Source organism: Protopterus annectens, chromosome 3.part0 (genome assembly GCF_019279795.1).
Source record: "Protopterus annectens isolate FY-2018-M chromosome 3.part0, PAN1.0, whole genome shotgun sequence".
Taxonomy (NCBI): Eukaryota; Metazoa; Chordata; order Ceratodontiformes; family Protopteridae; genus Protopterus; species Protopterus annectens.
In genome coordinates, this window is record NC_056731.1 from 1,742,292,966 (window position 1) to 1,742,317,770 (window position 24,805).

The following is a 24,805-nucleotide window of genomic DNA, read 5'->3' on the forward strand; positions in this document are numbered from 1 at the left end:
TCAGCCGACCGGCAAATGCAAACTGCTATCACAGCACGGCAAGAAAGACTGGAGAACATGGCGTCGGCTGTCAGCTTTGTACTCCTTGCGCTCTGACGTCAGGGAGCATGGCAGAACAGCCGACGCCGGACCCAGACTTTGGGATTCTGGCCGACCGAGGACTGCCTGCCGGCAGGGGAGAACCCTACAGTCATGACTGCAACAGTGAAACACGATGAACATGTGTAGACTTTTTTCCCCCCATCTGTCCAGAGCCCTACAATCTCTATCTGAGGGAACAGGGTTTTTAGCAGAAGCAGCCTTGACCCCTTTGGGACCCTGTGAGATAATTTCTGGGTCAGCAGCAGGGCTTTTATATAGAAATTTATGGGAATATGGAACCCTGTAGTATCTGTCCAGCTTAACAGGAACAGGAGGTAAAGAGTCTGGAGACAGGCCGGACTCTGAAAATACATTATCTACTATGTCTAGAACAGGAGGAATTGCAAGAGGTCTGTGCTGAGGCAGCAAAGTCTCTAAGCCTTTTCTTAGAATCTGAATAATCCTGGCTCTACCAGTGGAAATGCTCCCTCATGGTATGCAGGGTTTCCCCAAATGAGTAATCCTCAGGAGGAGAAGCTGAAGGAATAGATTCTTCAGCATCAGAATCCTCATAGGGATGAATAGTATATCCCTGTTCTGAAGAGGAATTGGAGGAAATGGAAACCTTATCAGAGGAATCATATTCAGTATCTTGCCTAGGCCTCTTTTCAGGAGGGAGATGGGACCCCCTGATGAAAGTAATTAGGTCTTCGGCCATTTTGAGCATCTGTTTCTTAGGCATAGAACTCTGTCCTGGAGAAAGCTGTACTTGTTTCCTTGTCTTTAAAACTGCTTTAGACTTTGTCTTGGATGCTGAAGTAGGCTTTATATAAAAGTGGTGTAGGTCTGAAACCCCCTCAGAAGCGGATGCCTGCACATCTGAGGGATTGATTTCCGAAGGGCCAATACCTTGAGTATCCAGAGGCCTAGTTGTCTCCACGTGGGAGTTGGAGGCGGCCTGTGGCTCTGAGGTAGCGGGAGTCAGGGGCTGCAAAAGCGCCTCACTGAGCGCGAACCGGCGACTGGCCTAGAAGAGGCTTAGTCGGTTTTGGACCTCGGATGCTTGTCCTTTTCTTTATCCTTGCGCTTTTTATGAATTCCGGTCGGCGGTTGTTCCGATGGCATTATATAGTTAAACCTTCGGCCAAAGTAATGAAAAGCAAAATCGTACAGACGCTTTATAGTGCGTTGGTTAAATCTAGCACAAAACTGACAACTAGCAATGTCGTGATCAGGGCCTAGGCAAGTAATACAGTAAGAATGAAAATCCTTATGAGGTATTTGCTTCTCACAAGAAATACAATTGTTAACTTTTTCTGACATCTGTCTGGAGCAAGAAAAAAAGTTTCCCCAACGGGGTTACTTAGCTTTATTGAAAACTTCGGATCTGAAATTCAATTACAAAAATCTCAGGAGTTGGTTGACCGGCACTAGCGAACTGCTTTTGCTTCGGGCACCGTGCGGCAAAAAAAGACTGAAAAAAATGGCGTCGGCTGCATCTTTTATACCCCTGGCGCACTGACAGCAGGGAAGAGGCGACAGCAACTGATGCTGGACCAGGACTTTAGAATTCAGGCCGACTGCGGGTAGCCTGCCAGCAGGATAACCCAAGTGTAATGACTGCAACAGTGAAACACGATGATCACCACCTGATTATTTGCTTATGAAATCAGTCTTCTCAGGTAGGGATATATTTTTCCTCTTAAGAAGGTGAAGCCAACACTAATTTTTTTTGGATGAAATCTGCAGGTCCTTCAAAAAAACTTAAAATCCTGGGCCACCATCACACCAAATGGGGAAGGAGCCAGGAGCAGGCGAATGGAAGGCCCACACAGTTCATGCTGTGGCAAGCTAGCAGTTACGCATTTATATGGACTGCTTAGCCCTGACCTTTGGGATAGAGACCACCTTAAACAGATTCAAACTGCTGATGTCCTACGAGGAAAACAGGAAGTACTGCTCTTGCCCTCAGATGCAACTTATGAGATAAGTCTCCAAAGCATTGACTGCTAGTTACTCTGCTCAGGAAAGGCATGCTGTCAAAGCTTGTCATTGTCTGTTGAATGCAAAAGCCAGAGGCCTTGGGTCAGTGCTGGAGAGTCAAGGGGGTACAGAAGTGCCTCCCAGGACTACTTGTCCTCAAACCGGGGTGGTCTTTGGGCTACAAATGAATCTCGCAGATGATCTAGTACTCCATTTACTATTAACTTGCACTTGTTTTCCGCACTAGTCCACTGGACATAGGAGTGCCCATTTTCAGTGGAGGCTTGGGGAAAAAACAATTACAAATACACTTGAGATAAAGTTTCATAATGACTTAACAGATTCAAGAAGTTATGTACCTACCATAACATTCCATGTTAGTTGTCTTAATCTCGCCTTCTTTCTTGCTGGTTGGGATCGGAGCCGACCCTCCGCTCAGACTTGGCCATCTTCTATAGCTCGAGAGCTGTTTACTGGCTCGAGGCTACCCCTTATCTCATGATGCCTAGCGCTAGCTACCCAGATCTCATTTGAAATAGCTAACCCCAGCCATAGCTATATAATAAAACCCTCCAAGCAAAAGGTTGAGCATACCTGTCATACTCTCTAAGTCAGTACAGGAAACAAACCAGAAAACACTCAGCCAGTGAAACCTGAACTCCTCTCGGTCCAACAGGACAGAGGGATGGAGGGGGGGGGGGGACGCAAGAAAGAAGGCGAGATGAAGACAACTAACATGGAACGTTATGGTAGGTACATAACTTCTTTATGTTAAGTTGTCTATCTCGCCTTCGTTTCTTGCTGGTTGGGACAGCTTCCCTACCACCTACAATCCTGGGCGGCTAATTGGAACAGACTTTTCAGAACAGTGGAACCAAAGTTAGCTCTACTTCTGGAGACCATATCTAACTTGTAATGAGAAATAAAGGTATGAGGGTTTGCCCATGTATCAGCTGCGCAGATAAGAGTCCATGGGCAACCTGGACTGGAAGGCTACAGAAGTGGCAAAGGCCCTAGTAAAATGACCTTTCGGTTTGATAGACAATTGTTTCTCAGTTGATAGATGAAGGTAATAATGTGAGACAACCACCTGGATAAGGTCACTGGAAACTGGGAGACCTTGTTTGCCCAGAGCATAGGAAAGGAAAAGTTGGTCCGACTTCCTTATATCCTTCGTTCTATGCAGGTAAAAATGCAACTGTCTATGAACATCCAATTGGTGTAATTTCTATTCTGCCTTGTTGGTGTGGTTAGGGAAAAACACAGGGAGGTCTATAGACTGGTTCAGATTATTTTCTGAGCAGACTTTCGGAAGGAAAGAGGGATTAGTCCTCAGAGCAACCCTGTCCTTATGAAAAACTAAGTACGGAGGACGAACACTTAGTGCCTGAAGTTCAGAGATGGGTCAGGCTGAAGTAATAGCTACCAGAAAGAGTTTTCCAAAATAGAATTTAACAGAGCAGGATGCTGCCGGTTCAAAAGGGGGCATAATTAAGGAGGTTAGTACCAAATTAAGGTCCCAAGGAGGAGGGGGATCTCTCACCGGGGGCCCAAGGAGAGTAGTCCCTCTGAGAAAAGCTTTACACAGCTTATGAGACAATGTTTACATTAGACAACCCAACATGAAAGTTGGAGATGGCCGCCAATTGAACCCCGAATGCAGCAGAAGTGGACCCAGAAAGAAAAAGTTCTGCTAGGAACTCCAAGATTTCGTGTACTGGGGCTGAAAAGGGATCTATGTTCCTAGCCTCTGCCCAACAAGAAAACATTTCCATTTGCTAGCAAAAGTCTTTCTAGTGATGGACTTGTGAGAGGAGACAATCTCACGAACGGCCAGGGAAAAGCTGGGAAGCCTGGCTAGGGTTGGAAGTGGAGCAACCAAGCTGTGAACTGGAGTGTTTGGAGGGATTGATGCAGCCCGCCTGACTGATGAATCAGCAGGTCTGGAATAGGATCCAGAGTCCAGGGCTGCTTGAGGAGGTAACTGTGCAGGAACGGGAACCATATCGGTCGGGGCCAGTAGGGGGCAATGAGGATCATTTTGCAACCCAAGGAAATAGCTTTCTGTATGATTTTCGGTATAAGAGGAAACGGACGGAAGGCATAAAGTCGTCCCTGAGGCCAATCGTGGACTACAGCGTCTCTGGAAGTGTGACAAGGAAGCGGAAGAAGGGAGAGGTAGTTGCTGCATTTGCTGTTGAAAGGGGTGGCAAAACTATCGCAGCAAGGCTGTCCCCACTTGCGGAAGATCAGATCCGCAACTACCTGATTCAGAGACCACTCGTGAGGCATGAGAATAGCTCTGCTGAGCCAGTCCGCTATGACGTTGGACCTCCCAGGGATGCGTGTCGCAATCAGAAGTCGTTGGGAGGAGATCGCCCACTGCCAGAGTCTGAGTGCTTCTCGACATAGGGGGTAGAACCTGGTTCTGCCCTGCTTGTCGATGTACTACACCACTGTGACATGTTGTCCGTTTGAATTGCAATGGTCCCAGAAGGGAGAGAGTCCTGAAGAGCTTGCAACGCTAGGAGCACAGCTCTCATTTCTAAGACGTTTATATGCAGATGGTACTCGTGAGGCTGCCAAGTGCCTTGGACTGTCCTGCCCTGATAATGTCCCCCCCCCCCCCACCCTATCAGGGAGGCTCTGTGGTCACTGTGGCAACTGGAAGGGACTGAATGAATGGTCTGCCCTGAGACACTAATGGGGAGACCATCCACCAAGGAAAGGTGCCTTTTGCATGTTTCTGTAATCATGATCATGTGAGACATGGGCAGCTGTTGAAAATACCACTGTGTGAAAAGAAGCCACTGAATAATTCTCATGTGAAAGCGGGCCAGAGGGATTAGAAGAACTGCCGCTGCCATGGAACCCAGAGTTTGAAGGACCAATCTGACTTGGACCCTTTTGCATTGCATTAGGATTTGCACTTGCTGGCGCATTGTGGTCACCCTGTCTGCTGGTAGCCTTGCGGACATACTCCTTGTGTCCAAGTCTGCTCCTATATAGGTAATAGATTGACAGGGCAACAAGGCAGATTTTTCAAAGTTTACTGTAATGCCTAGCTGGGAGCAAATTGTGATTTTGTAGTCCCTGGCTTGTAGAAGTTGATTCCTGGTAGTAGCAGTAAGGAGCCAGTCGTCTAGATATGGAAACACCTGGAATCCTCGACGTCTCAGGTGAGCCGTGACCACTGCCATACATTTGGTGAACACCCTGGGGGCTGTGGTGAGACCAAAAGGCAGAACAGGCTCCCACCCGGAAGCGAAGAATCTCCTGGAGCGCCTGTCCATCTTGATGCGATAGCACGCATCCTGGAGATCTGTGGAGCACATCCAATTATCCTGACCCAGAAAGGGTAGAATGGACTGCAGCGTGACCATCCGAAACTTTGCTCTTTGAACAGACTTGTTTAGTCTGCTGAGATCCAGAATCGGTCTCCAGTCCCCCCTGTCTTTTTTGGTACCAAAAAGAACCTTGAGTAAGTTCCGCATCCGTGTTGGTCTGCCGGGACTTCCTGGATGACTCTTTTCTAGCAGTTTTGAAACTTCTATGACTGCTTGGTCCCGCAGATTGGGTGGAACATCTGGAAGGGATTTGCTCGATGGTGAAAGGGGTTGAAAGAAGGGAATTCTGTAACCTACGGATATGACTGGGTGTACCCATTTGTCTTGCGTTAAATTCTGCCAGGCTTTTGGGTACAGTGATTCCAGAGGCGGGTAGCCCTTCAGGGATGCTATGTTGGAAGGGCTTCTCAGAGAAGGATTCTCTGCTGCCCTGGCTCTGCGGACCCCCTCTGCCATGAGGGTGGCATCTGTTGTATCCTCCCCTGCCTCTGGGGGAAAAAATTGCTACGTGTGTCAGGCGAGGCTCCCTGGGATTTTCGAAACCACATTTTACCACTCTTCTGACCCTTGGAGTATGGTCTGGAAGGAGTGGAAAAACGGACTCCCACAGCAGAGAGAGTCTTGCCTTCTTGTTCACACCTAGTCAGAGTGTCTTTCACCTGTGGTCCAAAGAGAAAGGAACCATCAAAGGGGGTGTTTGTGAATGACGCTCTAAAGGGTTCCGCAAAATTACACAGCAGCATCCATGCGTGTCTCCTAAGGGCCATGCCTGTACCTGCGGCTCTACTCGCACCATCGGCTACATAGGAAATGAGCCTCATGGAGGAGTTGACTACAGAATTAAGGGTCGCCAGCTGAGAAGCCACTTTAGCTTGAGCCCCTTCAGCTGATGGATCCTGAAGGGAATCTCCGAGCTCTTTAAGGAGATCCCTCTGAAGCCGGGTAAAAAGGCACAAGTAATTCAGTGACCTCATAGAAAAGGTGGCTGAAGCAAACATTCGCTTCCCGTATCTATCCATAGTCCTGGACTCCTTGTTAGGAGGATGGACAGACGAAGACGTTTCCGCTAACTTTTTCTTAGTGGCTGCTGTTACCACCACGGCATCCACAGGAACACCTTTGGTAAGGAACTGCTTATCAAGGGGTGCAGTGATAAACTTGCCGGGTCTCCTCGGGGTTGGTTCCACTGTATCTGGGGCTGAGCAAGCCTTTAGAGCCAACACTGACATGAGTGGATCGAAAGGCAGAGAAACCAAGGAGGTGGAAGGTCGGGAACCGAACGCATCCAGGAATACAGACTCATCCTCGGTAGGGGCTAGGGGAGTCCAGTTCCCCCTCTGCTTAAGCATTTCTAGGATGTCCGAGAAGGAAACATCTTCAGAGGGGGATCTCTGGGACCCTTCATATTCATCTAAGTCTGAATCAGAAGTGACAGACTCAGGGGAGACAATGTGCTTCCTCTTGCACTTCTTCCGAGGGGGCTCCTCTGAATGATCAGGGGAGGCCTTGGAAAAAGAGGAAACACCCAATGGGGTGCCCTGGAGCGCCGGTTCCCCCACGCTTGGGGTCTGGTGGAGGAGCAAAGGTTGACGCAGGCACTACAGGGGATGGAGCCGGTGGGGTTGAACGTGGAGCTGACTCAGTGGCCAGAACACTCCTCATGACATCGAAGGCATCCCTGCCAAGATGCAGAGAAGGCTCCGGTTCCGAGGAAATCGGAATCCTTCTCCACACAGAGGGAGACGGCCCCGAGGCCGATGTAGGAGCTGAGCTCACCTGCACCAAAGCTCCGAGAGGGAAAACGGGGTCGGACAAGGGTCCAATGCCACTCGCCCCCTCGGAGCCAACGAGGGAGCTGCCCAGATCCCTCGACAGATGGCACCATCGAGGGAATCAGAGCAGACGATGGAACTGAAGAAGAAACAGATATCGGAACAGATGGTTCCATGACTTGAACCCCAACGAACTCCGGCTCCGAGCTCAATGGAGTCGGAGGAGGAATATCGATAGAACTGGACGGAGCAGACACCTGTTGAGGAAGGCTGGACAACATCTTGGCAAGTGCCTGCGACTTCAGCAACCTACTGACCACTCTCTCCACGTCGTGATCAGAGAGCCTAGAGGACTGAGAGGAGTGGGAAGATCTGTGAGTGCGTTCACTCTGCAGCAGGGGAGACAGAGGAGCCGAATGTATGGATTCCAGAGAAGGAGACCTCCGCCTCTTGTCGGCTCCAAAGACACTGATGGAGCCGATGGGGAGATCATCTCCTTGGTTCCGGTCGGAACCGAAGTAGCAGGTAAAGTTTGAACCAATAACGGCTCTGAGCTTGGAGCCAACGATTTGGTCGGTTTTGGGGATTTCACAGGCTGAGCCTTGGCCGGTGAATCCTGGGGCTTGAGAAGACCCCTCAGAATAAGCTTATTCTTGCGCTCCTGCAGAACTCTTGGGCTAAATGCATGGCATATAGAACAAGAGTCCTGCAAGTGCACTGTGCCTAAGTAATAGACGCAAGAAGTGTGCCCATCTGTCAGACATTTTCTGACAGCATGAGTCACACTTCTTGAATCCAGACACCTTGGATTCTTTAGACATATCCAACAAAATACCTGTAAGATACTACACTGATTTTTGGCCAAAAAGCGATAAAATACCACAACACTAACAACAAAAGGCAAAAACACAGTATACTACAGCTAAAGATGTTTTTTTTTTTTTTTTTTTTTTAAACTAGGAAGCCTCTAACTTAAACGGCTACCTAACAATAAGAAAGAAGGAAAGGCTTAAACTAAACTCTAACCTACAAGAAGGGATAGGGGTGGGGGGAGAACTCTCTAATTTAAACGAGTTCTAAGGGAAAGGACTACCAATACACTAAACACAAGTTACAGACGACAATTTAAACAATAAACTCCCAGAAAAAGCACTAATCTGACAAAAAAAAAAAAAAAAAACAGTTCAACAAGAAACTTATACGAGCCCGAGCCAGTAAGAACACCACCTCGCAGGTGAAGCGGCAAACGAGATCTGGGTAGCTAGCACTAGGCATCATGGGATAAGGGGTAGCCTCGAGCCAGTAAACAGCCCTCGAATTATAGAAGATGGCAGAGTCAGAGCCGAGGATCGGCTCCGATCCCAACCAACAAGAAACGAAGGATAGATAGACAACTTAACATCAATGATTTACTTGCAAGTACAATATATACATGTTGATATACAATTAGAATTCGGCTTTGTTTAAATTTCATCTTGCAGTTGAGGACACAAAACTGAGAGGGAGAAAGAGTTAAGTGTTAAAGTTGTTAAAAGAGGTTTCTAGTTTCATGTAATGCTGAAGATTTGAACATGTACAGAGCCATAATTCGGACATGTATGGTACTTCAAGTGCTTCTTTTCTTAGCGCAGTGTCTGACTGATCTGGCCAAAGCCATGGTGTTTGCAGAAAAGGAACATAGCTTTCCCTACTCAAGATAATCCTGGACAGATTTTTTTTTTTTATTTTTTATTTTTTTTTTTTACAGCCCTCGTGATTGGTCTTGTGGTTCAACCTTACACAACGTGAATAAACTGCAATGTCAAGCTCAGGCTTGCCAACAGTCTCGATGACAGAAAACTACAATTAAAAGCATGCAACTTGGTAAAAAAATGAAGTGCACCCGACAGACATACTAGGAATTATTTCTGAATAATGCATTTTAAGTGACCTGTGACAAGTAAAAAAGACTGCAGAAGAGGCCATCACTTTTTAATACTGACATCTAGGGGTAGGGCTGGAGTCCATCTGACTTGGATGGACAAGAACACAAAGCTCTGTATATCAAGCTGGCTTATCAGGCTTCACACAGTTATAATCCCAAGAGCTATTTATATTGGACTTCTCTAACAGATAAGGACTCAACTTCTTACATCAGGTCTAGTGAGGCACTATGAGATGGAGTTTGGTTTTGTCGAGCTTTCGCTTCTAAAAGCCCATCAGAAACCATAGTACAGGTGTCCATTTATGGGGCACTACATACCTCAAAGGGGTCCCTGGTACAGAAATGGAGAAAATTGTTGCACTTGTCTGTCACAAGTAGTCTCCCCAACATTTCCTTAAAGTGTTGTGTTACAGAAGAGCTGAGGGATCAGTTATGGGGTAGCAGCACATCTTTGCCAGTTAACTGGCAACACGAAACATAAAACAGCCAGAAGAAAATTAATACTAGACGCTACCCATTCCTACAGCCTCATACCTTTGCAGCATGTGGGGTACAGTCAGATCCCCTCTTGCCTGCTGGTGTACACCACAACTGACGGTCTGCATTTCTGACAACTCCTACATGGGAAAAAGACAAGGAAGGCTAATATCAGATGGACTGCATCTCCCATAAACGGATATGCAGAGAAACCTCTGACAATTCCCATATACCTTGAACTGTCTATACAGAGAAATGCCCCACAAAATCCGGAAAGACAATTATGATGACTGCTACAAAAAAACATAGTAAAAATTTTTAGTTCCATATGCTAGAATGATAGCATTCTAAGACCACTGGACTGAAGGTCCACAAGGCAGGCACAGACGTCTCCAAAAAATTACAATCCCTGACTGCAAATAGATGTCTGTGCTACTTAAATGTGACCAAAACATATTACGATGGAGAGCAGAAGAGTGCCTTTAGTCTGGGAAAATGGCTTGTAGAGTTGTCCTAGCACTTGCATCTTAAAGACCTACTAATTACTTAAAAATGGACATACTCTGGTTGGTAGCCCTGGGGAGGGAAATACTTGACTCATCTCTATTTTGCTCCCTGGCATGGCATGTACTACCTCTACAGGCTTCTTTCTTCTGTTCAATTAATCCACACCTGATTAGTCTGCACTAGGATGATGAAAGCCCTGTGTGCAAATGCCTGGAGCTCAACTACACATTAAAAATGACAAATATTTTAAACTGAAAAAGGAAGATTTTTGCCTTTACCACTTTCTCACATTTAAGTTGCTTGACTATGGCTTCAAATACCACAAATTCAGTACAATTCAACTATAGTAATTCAGGCATGAGAAAATGCAGGTCCACACAATTGGAGATGTAGGCGCAAATGAGTTAAACTCATAGCTCTACACGTTTTCCTGTGTAAAGGCCATTACTTGATGGTGTAATTTCTACTGATCCTGAGATAGGCAGATGAAAAAGCTGCTTGAATGCTTTTCCACTTCTACACCAGTTTCTTAATTTCCCAGGAAAAGGCAGGACAGGGACAGCTAATCCATAAAGGAGGCAACATCCACTTAATCTTCTGGAAGGAGATGGGCTCCAACTAAAGGATGCCTACAGCTGACTGACGCCAACCACAGGGGCATTCTTACTTTAACCAAAACCTAAACAAAGCAACAGGATAAAAGGAAGAACTCTGGTAGTTTCAGGACATCTTCTACTCTGCCTCCTCCCAAGATAACGGTCTGCAGGGGATTTAAGAAACTTACTGGGAAATTATGAAAACGCATCGCCTTCTGTGTTGAAAAGCTATAGGACAGCATGTTTCCATTCTCACAGTGGATAATAGGAAGCAATGTCTAGTAGAACTACCTGGTGTCTGGACATTCAAGTTTTATCACCTGACAAACTAATCTGCTTCATTTTTACAACAGATGCTGCAAATACTGCAATGCATTCCTAGCAAAACACTATTACAGCAGTGTTACCAAATCTGTTAAAAACTGGTTTTAAAATACTGCTACTAAAAATATACAAACACTTCCAAGTATATCCCCTTTATTATTTTAACCATTTAGGAAACACTCCTGTGACAGAAGACAATCCAGCATGTAAATTAAACATACTTACAGCCACTGGATATTATTCTTGGACTTTTTCTTGATAAGATGAATGCCTTCCAACACATTTGTTATGTCATAAATCCTCCTTTTCTGCACCTTGAGAACTTCTGCAGCCCTGTTAAGATCCACAACCCCATCTACAGACTGTTTCAGAAGCTGAAGGAACTTCTTTGTAAGCAGGCCAAGTGACGTATCGTACCTAGTCTTCTCTGCAGGAGACTTTGGAGCTGTTCAGTGGAAAAAAAAATGAAAGAATGATTTCCCATAACCTGCAGAATACATTTCAGCACCTTCAATTAATCCCCCCCAACAACAGCAAAAAAAAAAAAAATTGCTGTAAAATGCAACCAATGAATGCAGTGACAGACACATACAAGTAAAAACAAAATTAAAAAGGTATGCTTTTACCATGAAGTAAAAGACCACTTTTGATAAAGGAAAGTTGTGTAAAATCTTACCTTAACCACAGATGTCCTTTTCTTCCATGTTAAAATATTCCACATGTGGGTTTACCTTTCTTCCTCTCCAGTTCGTCCAGCCAGGACTCCAAAGATTCAGACCCTCTAGGTGCGGACGTCTGACGTGGCAGCAGGAACATGGGCCATAAAAGTTGACGCCTGCACACACCAGCCCTCAGAACATAAAAAACCTAAGTCGGAGCTAGTCCTACAAGGGCATAGCCTGTCCAGTGTCACCCACGAGACCAATTGCAGTCTGACAAGAGGGGAAGGAGGGAGGGAAGGAATACTGCAACATGGAAGAGAAAGAAATGTATGGTTATGGTAAGATTTTACACAACTTTCCTATGTCCTTCTATTCCAGTGTTGCAGTATTCTACATGTGGGTGAGTGCCAAAGCTCACTGAGGACTGGGTGGTGGCCTAGATGTTTCCAGGAATCCGTGTAGGATGGCCCTGGCAAACCTCACCCTGGCTCCGGAGATATGGTCCAGCTTAAGAATGTTTGGTGAAGGTGTGCACAGAGGACCAAGTAGCTGCCTCAAATATGGTGCTGGTGTCTAGCCCCTTAGAGAAATCTCCAGAAGAGGCCATTGCTCTGGTGGAGAGGGCTTTGACATTGCCCTCCAATGTCTTTCCATGGTGTAGGTAGCAGAAAGAAATGGCCCTGGAGATCCAAGTCGAAATAAGTCTGTTTGGTCACAGCTTTCACCAGGGCTCCGGGGTGGAAGGAGACAAACTGTCTGATTTCCTAATAGATTTTATCTACATAAAACCAAACCTAAGTTGTCTGTGGACATCTAGGGAATGAAGTACTCTCTCACTCTTACAGGTTCATAGGTAGGTACTAGGCTATTGGCCCTAGGGCCTATAAAAGACTAGCCAAAAAAGTACCCTGGCTTTCGCCACCCAAGAAAATTATTTTCCTGTGCCCCTGTCAAGCAGAACCACAGAAGTGATCTCCGGGGTGAATTTCCTATTACCCATCCAATCAAGATTTTTCTTGAAGAGTGCTAATGAGGAGCTCTGTTTGACATAGGTAGTCTGTTCCAGAGTATGGGAAGTCTCTGGGACAGGAATCTATCCCTCCAGCATATTCTGTTTATTGTGGTGACAAGGTTTAGGTCCCTACAGCGTGTAGCATGTCCAACAGCTCTGGGTTTGACATAACTTTGTATGTTAGGCAGAGATCGCCTCTGAGTAGGCGATATGCGACGGAGTAAAGCTGGAGTTTTTTTTGAGTCAGTCTGCGTAAGGCGTCTGTTGGAGGCTAGTAATCCTCTTTGTGAGGTATTTTTGCGGCCTTTCCAGTTGTTGTAGATGTCTTATGAGGTACATACCAAAAGGGGCGTTGTACTCTATAATGGGTCTAATGAGAGATGAGCAGAGAACAATGACCTCTCTTTTTCTGGATGAGAAATCTTTTGTGATGAGGTGTGCCAAGTAGAAGGATTTCCTGACCACTGTGGCGATGCGATTATCAAAAGGAGAGACTACTGTCCACTTGTGTCCCAAGGTCTCTTATCACACTTTCGGTGTTAAGTAGACTACCGCCTATGTGGTAGTTCATGGGTACAGAATTTTTACCAAAGGGGATGAAAATGCACTTTTTGGCACTGAGATTGAGACCATAGCTTTGACAACAGGCATGTCTCAGTGTGGCCATTTTGTAGGATGTCCACATAGTTAGGAGTTTCGATTATGGCTCCTAGTTTGCAGTCATCTGTGAATTTAGTTAGCCAAAGACCTTCTGTGTTTGGTATGTAAACAGGACAGGACCCTGGACTGAACCCTGTGTTACTCCACTTGTCACTGGTCTGAAGTCTGATTTGAAGTCTGCTACTTACACAGTGTGGGTTCTGTCAGTAAGCCAGTTGGCAGCCCATCTTGTGACATAGGGATTTATACCTAGTTTAGTAAGTTTATCTAGAATTCCAGAGTGGGGGATGGTGTCAACGTCTTGGTGAGATCTAGACAGGCTGTGAACCACCTTACGCTCATCTATGACTACTTCAAAGAAATCTATCAGGTTTAGGATACCTGACCTGCCTTTTACAAACCCAAACTGTGTGGGGTCCAGAGTTTGGAGATCTCCAATGTCTTTGCTTACGAGTTCCATGATGATACGTTCCATAGCCTCGCAGACCAGGCTCGTCAGGCTAATGGGGCGATAGTTCCTGGGGTCTGTTGCCCCCCCCCCCCATGGAGTGGGATAACAGTCGTGGTGCGCCATTCAATGGGCACAAAGCCTGAGGTGAGGCTATGATTGAACATGGTACTTAGGTGGGGTGCCAGTTCATTCTGTAGTTCATGTAGAAGGCAGTCTGGAATGTTGTCAGGTCCCATGGATGCTGTGTTCTTGGCTTTGGAGAGTGAGGTTTTTACCTGTGCAGCCGTGATTACAGGAACCTTGCATTCTTCCGGAATAAAGATGGGCCCTTTAGAGGGTGAGAGGGGGGTAAAGTTAGCATTGAACCTATCTATCTGCCAGGATGTTGGCAATATCAGCTGGTTCTGTATATTTAGTGTCATTGTGCTGTAACTCAGAGCAGGTCTGAGTGTTGCCATTGAAATTCTTGACATAGCTATAGAATGCTTTGTGGTCATCTTTAGAATCAGTGGCGATTTTGTTTTCATAACTAGCTTTAGAGGATTTTTATGAGGGATCTCAGCTTCTTACTGAGGCTGACCAGGGAGTTCCGCCAATCGTGGGATTTTACTCTTTTGCAACAGTTTCTTTCTTCTGTTGTAGAGACTATTTATGGCAGAAGACCACCAGATTGGCTTCCTTTTTTTGGAGGATAGCATCTTGGTTCGGTTAGGAATAGCACGATCCATGCACTCGTGTAAGTGCTTATAAAGTGCATTTGTGTAGGATTCAGCAGTCGTACCTCTATTGTCCATCTGCATGGGTGTTGTGAAGTTTGCCACTTCTGTCTTAAGAAGCGTGAAGTTGGCTTTGAAAAAATTTTTTATGGCCGTTTTCCTAATGGGGGTGGGAGCGGGATGTGGATGTCTAGGGTGATTAGCTTGTGGTCAGATCTGACCAACGAGGAGCTGACCTCTGGTGTGGAACACCGGTTGCCCATGTTTGTGATGACCAGGTCTAGGATATTGCTGCCCTTGGTGGAGGTGTGGATAAGTTGATCAAAGGCGTTGGAATTGATGATTTCCAGAAAACATTGAGCAAAAGAGTTGGTACACGAGTAGTTTTCCCAGTTAATGGTAGGGTAGCTGAAATCACCCATTATTAGAGTGTTGGGTTGTACCTTAATATTTTCCAGTGTATCAAGAAAAGAGTGGGAATCCTGGGGCATGGTGGGGGAGGGGTCTGTAGCAAGCTACAATCTGGATTGCGGTTTAGCCCAGAGTTAGTTGAACTTGGATAATCTCGGATGAATTATGCTGAGCAACTAGCTTGGAGGTGTGGATATCCTTAATGAATATGGACACGCTTCCATCTTTATTGTTTTGGTCTGGGTTTGGTGGCCGAAAGGTGTGGTATGAATTATAGCCTGGTAATGCAGGGATGCTCTCTGGAGCTTTGAACCAGGTCTCCGTCACTGCACAGATGTCAATGTTCTCCATTTTAAGGAGTGCCTCGATTGAGTGCATTTTGAGGTTTAGACTTCTAGCATTGAGTAGCATTACCCTCAGATTTTGCTTGCTTGCACCTGTTACGGTGGTGAATTTGTCATTTGAACCTTGCCTAAAAAAGGCACTAAAGGGGTGGCAAGAGTCTTTGTCATTATCCGGAATCCCAAGGGCGGCAGGTGCAGGCCATCTCTGGCAAAGCAACGTGGTCTGTCGATCATGTCATCCCAAGCAGACAGATACTGGATTCCCTTAGAAAGACACCAGAAGATTAGCCAATTGTTAAAGTCAATAATTTTGTCCTTGTTCTGTGGTATTCTGGGTGATGGCAGAATGCTACTCAGGGCTAGGGTCATACCTGCTTGGGCTACAAGATTGGAGAACTCCTCCATGTCTCTTTTCATGTAGTCCAGGGAAGTACATCTCAGGTCATTCACACCAACATGGACAATGACAGAGTCATTTGTACTTGTGAAGTGACCGGAGTGCGTGCATTGTGGTGGATCCTGGCACCAGACAGGCAGCTGACGGTAACTTTTTCCTTGTTTAGCCTGATGAGTGGAACATCAGTGTGCCGGACTATAGAGTCACCTATGACTAGAGTGTTGGGTACGTTATGCCTTATGAGCTGTAGTTGACTGGCACACTGAGTATGTGGGCCATGTGTCATTTGGGTTGTGTTGGGGGTGGAGGTTGCTTGCATTTCTGCTTTGGAGGTCTCGGTTGTTTGGGCAGATTTTTACTGAGAGCATCCACGAATGTAGGCGTGTGTTTTGGTGGTGTAGGTTTTGAAAGACTATGTGATGAGTGTGGTGCGGTGCAAGTGTTTACCTTCTCCTCTTGACTGTCTAGTCCAGTCTTCGGTGAAGAGAGCTTTGCTTCCAGTTTGGCTATATTAAGTGCATCTCTCAAGTTGTAGTGCTGGGTGGCAGGAGGACAGGGTTGTCTGTGTACATGAGGCAATTGCTCCATTGTCCCAAGATGCCCAGATTCATCAGGTAGACAGGAGAAAACACTGGGAGCAGACCTTTAGACACGCCTGAATAGGTGCTTATTTACAAAGTACTAAAACTGTTTTCCTCTAGACAAGAGAGGAAAGTTTGAGTGCTGTAGTAATTTGTAACTTATTTAGTGCTTACAATGAGTTCTGAACAAGTGCTGAGCTCAAGGAAAAGTACAGTTTTGTACCTACCATAAATGTAGATGTCCGATAGACATGCAACTGCAGTCATAACATGTGGGTTGTCCTGCCTCAGGCAGCCCTCGGTCGGCCGGATTCCAAAGTCTGGGTCCGACGTCGGCTGATGTCGCATTTCTCTCCGACGTCAGAGCAGCTGGAGTACATAAGCATCAGCCGACGCCATTTTCTTCAGTGTTTCTTGCCCCAGATGCCAGGTGCCCTCCAAGGAAGGCTGTAATCAAATTGGAAGACAAAAACAGGATTCCAAACAAATACATGAACAATAAAACAAATACACCATAACAGATATCCCCAGCTAAGAGTAAGGGGGATAGGAGTGGACCCTAGGCATAGAGGGGTATGGAGGGAGGGAAAACCCGACTGCAGTTGCATGTCTATCGGACATCTACATTTATGGTAGGTACAAAAAACTGTACTATGTCCTTCAAGAATGCAACTGCAGTCATAACATGTGGGTAGAATACCATAGCTTAGCTGGGGGAGGAGGTATGCTCTAGGAAAGAGATGGTGTGGCAATCAAACCCTGCAGGACTGCCGAAGCAAAGCCTGCTCTGGATCTGGATATAGAGGGAGATTGTAGTGTTTGGAGAATGTATGCACGGAGCTCCATGTAGCAGCTTCTAGAATGTCCTTTGTAGGCACCCCTCTTAAAAATGCTGTAGAGGTGGCTGTAGCTCTGGTGGAATGTGGTCTGACATAGGCTGGAACAGTCTTCCCATGAAAGGAATAACAGAATCTGATGCAATGTCCAATCCATTTAGAAATGGTCTGTTTTGAAATTGCTTTTCCTTGGACTGCAGGGGCGTAAGCTACAAAAAGCTGTTCAGACTTCCTACTGGCCTTGGTTCTGTCCAGGTAGTATCGAAGTTGTCTATGAATGTCCAAGGTATGCAAAAGTCTTTCCCCTTATTCTCAGGATTGGGGAAGAAAGCAGGTAGATGAATGGCTTGATTTAGAGAAACCCTAGATACCACCTTTGGCATAAAAGTAGGGTTGGTCCTTAATGAAACCCTGTCTCTGTGGAAAATAATAAAGGGTGGTATTGCCATTAGGGCCTGTAGCTCCGAAACCCTTCTTGCTGAGGTAATTGCCAACAGGAAAGCTGTTTTCCATGAGAGAAATTGCAAGTCAACTGAAGCTGCTGGCTCAAAAGGAGGTAGAGTCAGTTTTTCTAAGACAAAACTGAGGTCCCAGGCTGGCACTGGGGCCTTTCTTGGTGGCTTAATGTTCTTGATTCCCCTGAGGAATTGTCTTAGTAAGGGGTGAGAGAAAACAGGAGGATCAGTGTTGTATCTAGCTGAAATAGCAGATGCATGTATCTTTATTGAAGAATATGAGAGGCCGCTCTGTAACATATCTGCCAAATATTGCAAGATGAGTGGGATGTTCAGTAATGATGCATCATGTCCCTTGCTGGTATTCCAATTGCTGAATCTTTTCCACTTTGCTAAGTAAACCTTTCTGGTGGATGGTCTTCGAGCCTCTGTTAGTATCCGCTGAACTTCCTTGGAGAGAGATAAGCTGAAGTTATTTATGGGATCTCCCAGGCTGTTAGCTGCAGTGTCTGAAGGTTTGGATGCAGTGCTTCGAAATTGTGTTGAGTCAAAAGTAGAGGCCACTGAGGGAGGGCCCACCTCCTGGTGTGACATATGCTCCGTAGTAGTGGGTACCAGTGTTGTCTTGGCCAATCTGGAGCTATTATGATTCCCTTGGGCTTCTCTGCTTTGATTTTTAGTAATACTGAGGTCATCAGTGGCAGAGGTGGGAATGCATAGATTGCTAGGGAGTTCCAGTTGAATGAAAGGGCATCTATTTTCCAAGCCTTTGGATGGTATGTCCTTGTGCAAAATTTTGGTAGAAGATGCTTGAGGTGAGAGGCAAATAGGTCCACTGCTGGCTTGCCCCATGTCGAAGTGAGTTGTCTGAAAGCCTTCGGATGTAACCTCCACTCGTGTGGATCTGTGAAATTCCTGCTTAGGCTGTCCGCCAACACATTGTCTTTTCCTGGAACAAACTGGGATTGTAACTGGATGTTTAGACTCAGTGATTTCTCCCAAAGCTGCATTGTCAGTCTGCAAAGGGGGTAAGAGTGGGTGCCCCCCTGCTTGTTTATGTACCACATCACAGTGGTGTTGTCTGCCCGTATCATTAAATGGCCTTGCTGGAGTTGGTGTTGAAAAGCCTCGATAGCATGCATTACTGCCAGCATTTCCTTTTGGTTTATATGCAGATGTGTTTCCTTTGAAGACCATTGTCCTTGTATACACCTGCCTTCCATGTGCGCCCCCCAGCCAAGGTCTGAGGCGTCCGTAGTCATGGTCTGTGTTATCTGTGGTGTTTTGAATGACATACCCGTGTTTTCCTGGCTCACCGAGGCCCACCATAGGAATTCCTTTTGTAGGCATGGAAGGAGTGGTATGATTGTCTCCAAGTTGTTGCTGTGTTGAGACCAAATGCTTTTTAGGTACCATTGAAGCTTTCTCATGTGTAGTTTTGCTAATGGAACCAGTAGAATGCAGGATGCCATGTAACCCAGGGCCTGTAGGAATCTCCTTGCAGTCATCTGGGTGAGTTTTGCTAAACCTTTGAAGTATTGAGTTAACTTCTCTTGCTTGTCTTCTGTCAGGTAAGCCATATGAGAGGCTGTGTCTAGTTTGGCTCCTAAGAAGATTTGCTGGGATGGCTGCAGTCTTGACTTTTGGAAGTTGACTGTGTATCCCAGAGCCTGAAGTAATCGTATGACATTAATCCAGGTTTTTGTCATCAATTTGTCATCCGCTTGTATGAGGCAGTCGTCCAGGTACGGGTAAATTTGTATACCCTGGACCCTGCAACGAGCAATTACTGAAGCCAGGCATTTTGTAAATACTCTGGGCGCAGTAGATAAGTCAAATGGCAATGCTGAGAATTGATAATGCTCTGGCCCTGCAAGAAATCAGAGGTATTTTCTGCAGCTGTGTCTGATAGGGACATGCAGGTATGCCTCCTTGAGGTCCAGAGTAATCAGCCACGACTCCTTGCCCAGCATGGGAAGGAGTTGCTGTAGAGTCAGCATTTTGAACTTTGGTACTATGAGAAAGGTGTTTAATGCGGACAAGTCCAGTATTGGTCTCCATTGAGATTCTTTTCTTGGAACAAGGAACAGTCTTGAGTAAAACCTCTGTTCTTGTTCTTGTTGTGAAACTCTTTCTATTGCTTTCATTCGAGTCAGCAGAGTGATTTGCTTGATAGCCTCTGCCCTTTGATGTTGTGGTAGATTTGGCATGCCTTGTTTTCTTGGTAAGGTATGAAAATGAAACCTGTACCCTCGGTCTATAATGTCCAAAATCCATTTGTCCTTTGTCAGTCTGTGCCAGTTTTCTGCAAACAGAGATAATTTCCCGCCCAAAGGAGCTTCTAGTTGTTCCCTGGTAGGCGGTAGTAGAGGAAAGTCATTGAGTTTGTGGTTGTTGGGCAGGTGAAACCCCTGCGTCACTTCTTTGGTTTCCTGGCTGCCATTGTCGTCCCCTGTAAGGGCCTCTGTATTGGCCTCTTCCTCGGCCACGTCTGTTCTTACCCCTTTTAAACTTTTCTGGAGTAGGAAAGGACCAGTTTTTTGAAGGCCAATTCCTATGGAATCTGGGGGGTTGAACCTGGAGGAAATCTTTCACAGTCTGAACTGATTTTGCTTTTTCTTCGATGGTCTTTAACACATCCTTAGCATTTGCACCAAAAAGCTTGTTCTTTTCCAAAGGTGCATCCAGAAGTTTTGCTTTTACATGATCTGGTAGAGGTTGATCTTTTAACCAAGCATGTCTACGCATCACTGCCCCTGTCATAGCTGCCCTACATGAAGCTTCCAGTGCATCATATCCACACTGCAGGAAGTGATTGCTTACTTGCTGAGTGTTATGTACAGCTTCCTGCAAGGTCTTCCTGTCTAAAGGATCAGGATAAGCTAATGTTTGTTGTAAATCTTCTAAGAGATAATCCTGATATTGGAACATATGAAAAAGGCAATTTAAAGCTCTCATAGACAAGGTAGTGGATGTGTAAACCTTTTTACCCCATCTCTCTAATGACCTTGCTTCCCTGTTGGAGTGCAAAGGATTTTTTGAGGTGGAGGCTGAAACTCCTTTAGGCCCCTATGAAATAGTTTCCAAATCAGCAGTATGGGCCCTGAATAAATGGGAATGAGTTTCTGGGACCCTGTAATACCTGTCTGGCTTGACTGGAGCAGGAGGAAGAGAATCAGGGGTAGCACTAGAATCAGAATACAAATCATCCAGAACATCAAGTACAGGGGGAATTAGCTAAGGGCCTGTGCTGAGGCTTCTTAAGGAAAATCCTAAGGCGTTTCCTAGAATCAGAATATTCCTGACCCTGTCACTTGAAATGTTCCCTCATGGTGTGCAGAACTTCCCCAAAAGAAATATCCTCAGGAGGGGAGGCCAAAGGTATGGAATCTTCTGCATCCGAGTCCTCATAGGTCTGGAAGAGCTCTTCCTGGCTATCAGAGTGGACAGAGCCCTCAGAGTCTTCATCTGAAGAAGGGTCAGAGGGTTCAACCCGGGGCCTTTTATCAGGAGGAGGCTGGGATGCTCTCTCAAGATGGGCCTGTGAACCTCTGATCATGGAAATTAAATCAGCAGCCATGGACATAATTTGTGTCTCCGGAGTCGGCTGAGGTAAGGATTTGGAAGCAATATGCTTTGTTTTGCTGGCTGCCTTAGCCCTAGTGTAGGCCTTAATAGACATGGCCATAGGAGGCCTGGCAGCTCCACGTGCAGGAGTGACCTTGTCTACAGCAATGGTCTCGGGCATTTCCTCGGTTTCGGTATCCGGAGGAAAGTCTATAACTGGCGTCGGATTAATGTCTGGAATCGGAGTCGTCGGTAATGCGGTGTCTTCGGTTCGGAGCGGTGGAGAGACCGTCTCAGAGGGAACCGGAGCACTCGAGCTAGGTTTTGGCGTGGAGTCTGTGGCAGACGCGGGCCGAGGATGTCGATCCCGGTCTTTTCGCTTTTTGGGAGTTTGCGATGTTGGAAGATCCGACGGCATGGTGTAAGCAAATTTATCGCCGAAAAAATCTTCAGCGAACTCTGCCCGGCGCCTGAGAGTGCGCTTGTTGAAGCGAGCACAGGCTACACAGGCCGAGACGTCGTGGTCTGGGCCCAGGCAAGGGAGGCAGTAAGAGTGGAAATCCTTATGAGGTATTTGTTTACCACAAAAAAGACAATTGTTAACTTTTTCAGTAAATTCTGACATCGGCTGAGGCAAGAAAAGGTCCCCAACGGGGTACTTAGCTTTTTTGATGACTTCGGTATCGTAGAATACAGGAGCTGACCGACCGGCACTTGCGAACTGCTTCTGCTTCGGGCACCGCGCAGCAAGAAAGACTGAAGAAAATGGTGTCGGCTGATGCTTATGTACTCCAGCCGCTCTGACGGAGAGAAATGCGACATCAGCCGACGTCGGACCCAGACTTAGGCAGCCCTCGGTCGGCCGGATTCCAGAGGCAGGACAACCCACATGTTATGACTGCAGTTGCATTCTTGAAGGACATCAGATTTGAGTGCTAAAACTAAAAAGCTGGCTAGTTGCAAGGGGAAATTTGAAGAGTAGACTTTATGGCGCCAGGAATACTTTAACTCTAGTTAAGTGGCTTCCCCCTGTGGGATGGGGAAAAATGTAGGCAAGTGGATGGCCTGGTTCAAGGATAGGTCATTCACTACTTTGGGTGTGAATGACAAGTTAGTCCAGAGAGTCACCCTGTCCAGGTGGAAGGGTAAAAAGGGTGGTGGAGTCTTAAGAGCTTGCAGCTCTGAGACCCTTCTGGCTGAGGTCAGAGCTACAAAATAACAATTTTCCCATATGCAAAATTTTATGGGAACTTTGTCTGCTGGCTCAAAGGGGGCCAAAGAGAGTTTTTCTAATAAACAGTTAAGGTTCCAGGGAGGAGGGGACGGTTTCCTGGGTAGTCTCAAGTGTAGTGCCCCTTTGAGGAAAAGTTTAGCAGGGTGTCTGGATGCAAGGGATGGATCCAGAGGAAGATGGGCAGAGATTGCAGACAAACGTGCTTTTAAAAATGAGTAGGCCAGCCCTGTCTGCATTAGTTCACACAGGTAAGACAAGATAAGTGGAATGTCGCTTTCCAGCAGGTCCCAACTGTCCTGTGGCACCAAACAGAAGTAGTACAGTTGTATACAGTTACCATAAATGTAGATGTTACAGTGTACTCACTGTTGCAGTCATCACATTTGGGTTGATTCCCAAAGCTAAGGAAGGGAGAAGGTAAAGAGCATTAGGGCCTGCTAATAAGCCCTACAAGACGGCTGTGGCAAATCCAGCTCTGGATTTAGGAAAGATAGGCAGGTGGTAATGCTTGTGTGTACAGAGCTCCAGGTAGCAGCTTCCGGGATGTCCCTGGTAGGGACTCCTCAGAAATGCCGTAGAGGTAGATGCAGCCCTGGTGGAATGTGATCTTATCCCCTGTGGGGTAGGTTTTCCATGGTGCTTGTAGCAGAAATTAATGCAATGGGCTATCCATTTGGAAATGGTTTGCTTTGAAATGGCCTTCCCCTCTGCCCCTGCATCAAAGCCAACTAGCAGCTGGTCAGATTTTCTGGGAGGCTTAGTCCTGTCCAAATAGAATCAAAGTGGTCTGTGCACATCCAGAGTGCGCAGTATCAGTTTCCCTTTGTTTTGTGGATTAGGGGAAAAAAGTAGGTAAATGAAAGGACTGGTTTAGGGGCACAGTAGACACCACCTTGGACATAAAGGAAGGATTAGTCCTGAGGGAAACCCTGTCTGCATGGAAGATAATGAAGGGTTCTACTGTCATGAGGGCCTGTAATTCAGACACTCTTCTTGCTGAAGTGATGGCTAGAAGTAAGGCTGTTTTCCAAGAAAGGAATTTCAACTCTGCTGTTGCAGCTGGCTCAAAAGGGGGGGGGGGGGTGAGCTTTTCCAATACAAAGTTAAGGTCCCAGGCTAGAATAGCTCTCCTGGGGGGGTATTACATTTTTGGCCCCTCTAAGGAATTGTTTTAGCAAGGGGTGAGAGAAGAGGGGTGGCTCCGTATTATAATGTGCTGAAATGGCAGAGGCATGAATCTTAATTGACGAGAAGGATAGGCCCTTGTGGAGCATATCTGTTAAGTACTCTAGAATAAGAGGTAAGTTGGGCACTGTTGTGCCCATCTCCTGAGCCTGGCTCCAGGAACAGCATCTTTTCCACTTTTCAGCATATGATTTTCTGGTACTAGGCCTCCTTGCCTCCAGAATGACATCCCGCACCTACTTACTGAGGGATGCTAGAGGAGAGCTCATGGAATTAACCAGGCAGCAAGGTTCAGGGTTTGAAGTTGAGGGTGCAGAATCTGGCTGGGACAACAGGGGTCTGAGGCAGGTGCCATGGGTGCAGCAGTGTCAGACTGCGCAAGAGAGGGTACTAGTACTGGTGTGGTCAGTCTGGTGCAATCAGTATTGTTATTGGCTTGTCCTGTTTGATCTTTAAAAGAACCTTCGAGAGGAAAGGCGGTGGGGGAAAGGCATAAACAGAGAGGCTTTTCCAGGTAAAGGACAGGGCATCCACTTTCCAAGCTTGACTGTGGGGAGTTCTGGTGCAGAATTTGTTCAATTGGTAGTTCTGAGGGGAGGCAAACAGGTCTACCTCTGGGGTCCCCCATTTGTTCAAGAGGTTGAATATTTTGAGTTCTAGTTTCCAATCGTGTGGGTCCATGAGATTTCTGCTTAAGTCTGCCAGTGAAATTTAGTTTGCCTGGCAGGAACTGAGCTTGTAGGTGCACTTGGTAGCTAAAGGCAGTGCTCCACAGAGCCATGGCTAGTCTGCAGAGAGGGTAGGAGTGGGTTCCCCCCTGCTTATGTACCTCATAACTGTGGTGCTGTCCGTCTTTACCAATAGTTGTCCTGCAAGAATAAGGTCTTTGAAGGCTGTCAGAGCATTCTGTACAGCTAACATTTTGACTGAAATGCAAGTGCATCTGTCTCTGGTTCCATTTGCCCTGAATGCACTTGCCTTGCCATGTGAGCCCCCCATGCATAGTCTGATGCGTCTGTTAGGGTGGGGCGGCATGGGGTAGATTGAAAGGGAGTCCCTTGTTGTGTTAGCACGCCTCTGCCCACAAAAGGAACTCTGTCCTTAGACAAGGAATGATAGGAATCAGTTTCCAGGTCTTGAGAATGTTGACACCATAGACTTTTTAGATACCATTAGAGTTTCCTCATACACAGTCTTGCATATGGAATTAGCAAAATGCAAGAGGCCATGAACCCCAGAGCTTGCAGCATTTTCCTTGCAGATAGCTGGGTTTTTGTGGACAA

The 24,805-nt window shown here is 46.3% G+C and overlaps 1 protein-coding gene across 1 annotated transcript in view; it reads right to left on the reverse strand.

Annotated features, from left to right (window-relative positions):
* The window catches only part of E2F3 (E2F transcription factor 3), a 793,515-nt gene that overhangs the window by 569,637 nt on the left and 199,073 nt on the right, over window positions 1-24,805 (reverse strand). Inside the window, exon 3 of the mRNA XM_044065766.1 lies at window positions 11,237-11,456. Coding sequence (XP_043921701.1) covers window positions 11,237-11,456 — 220 coding nt within the window. The remainder of the gene's footprint in view (window positions 1-11,236; window positions 11,457-24,805) is intronic.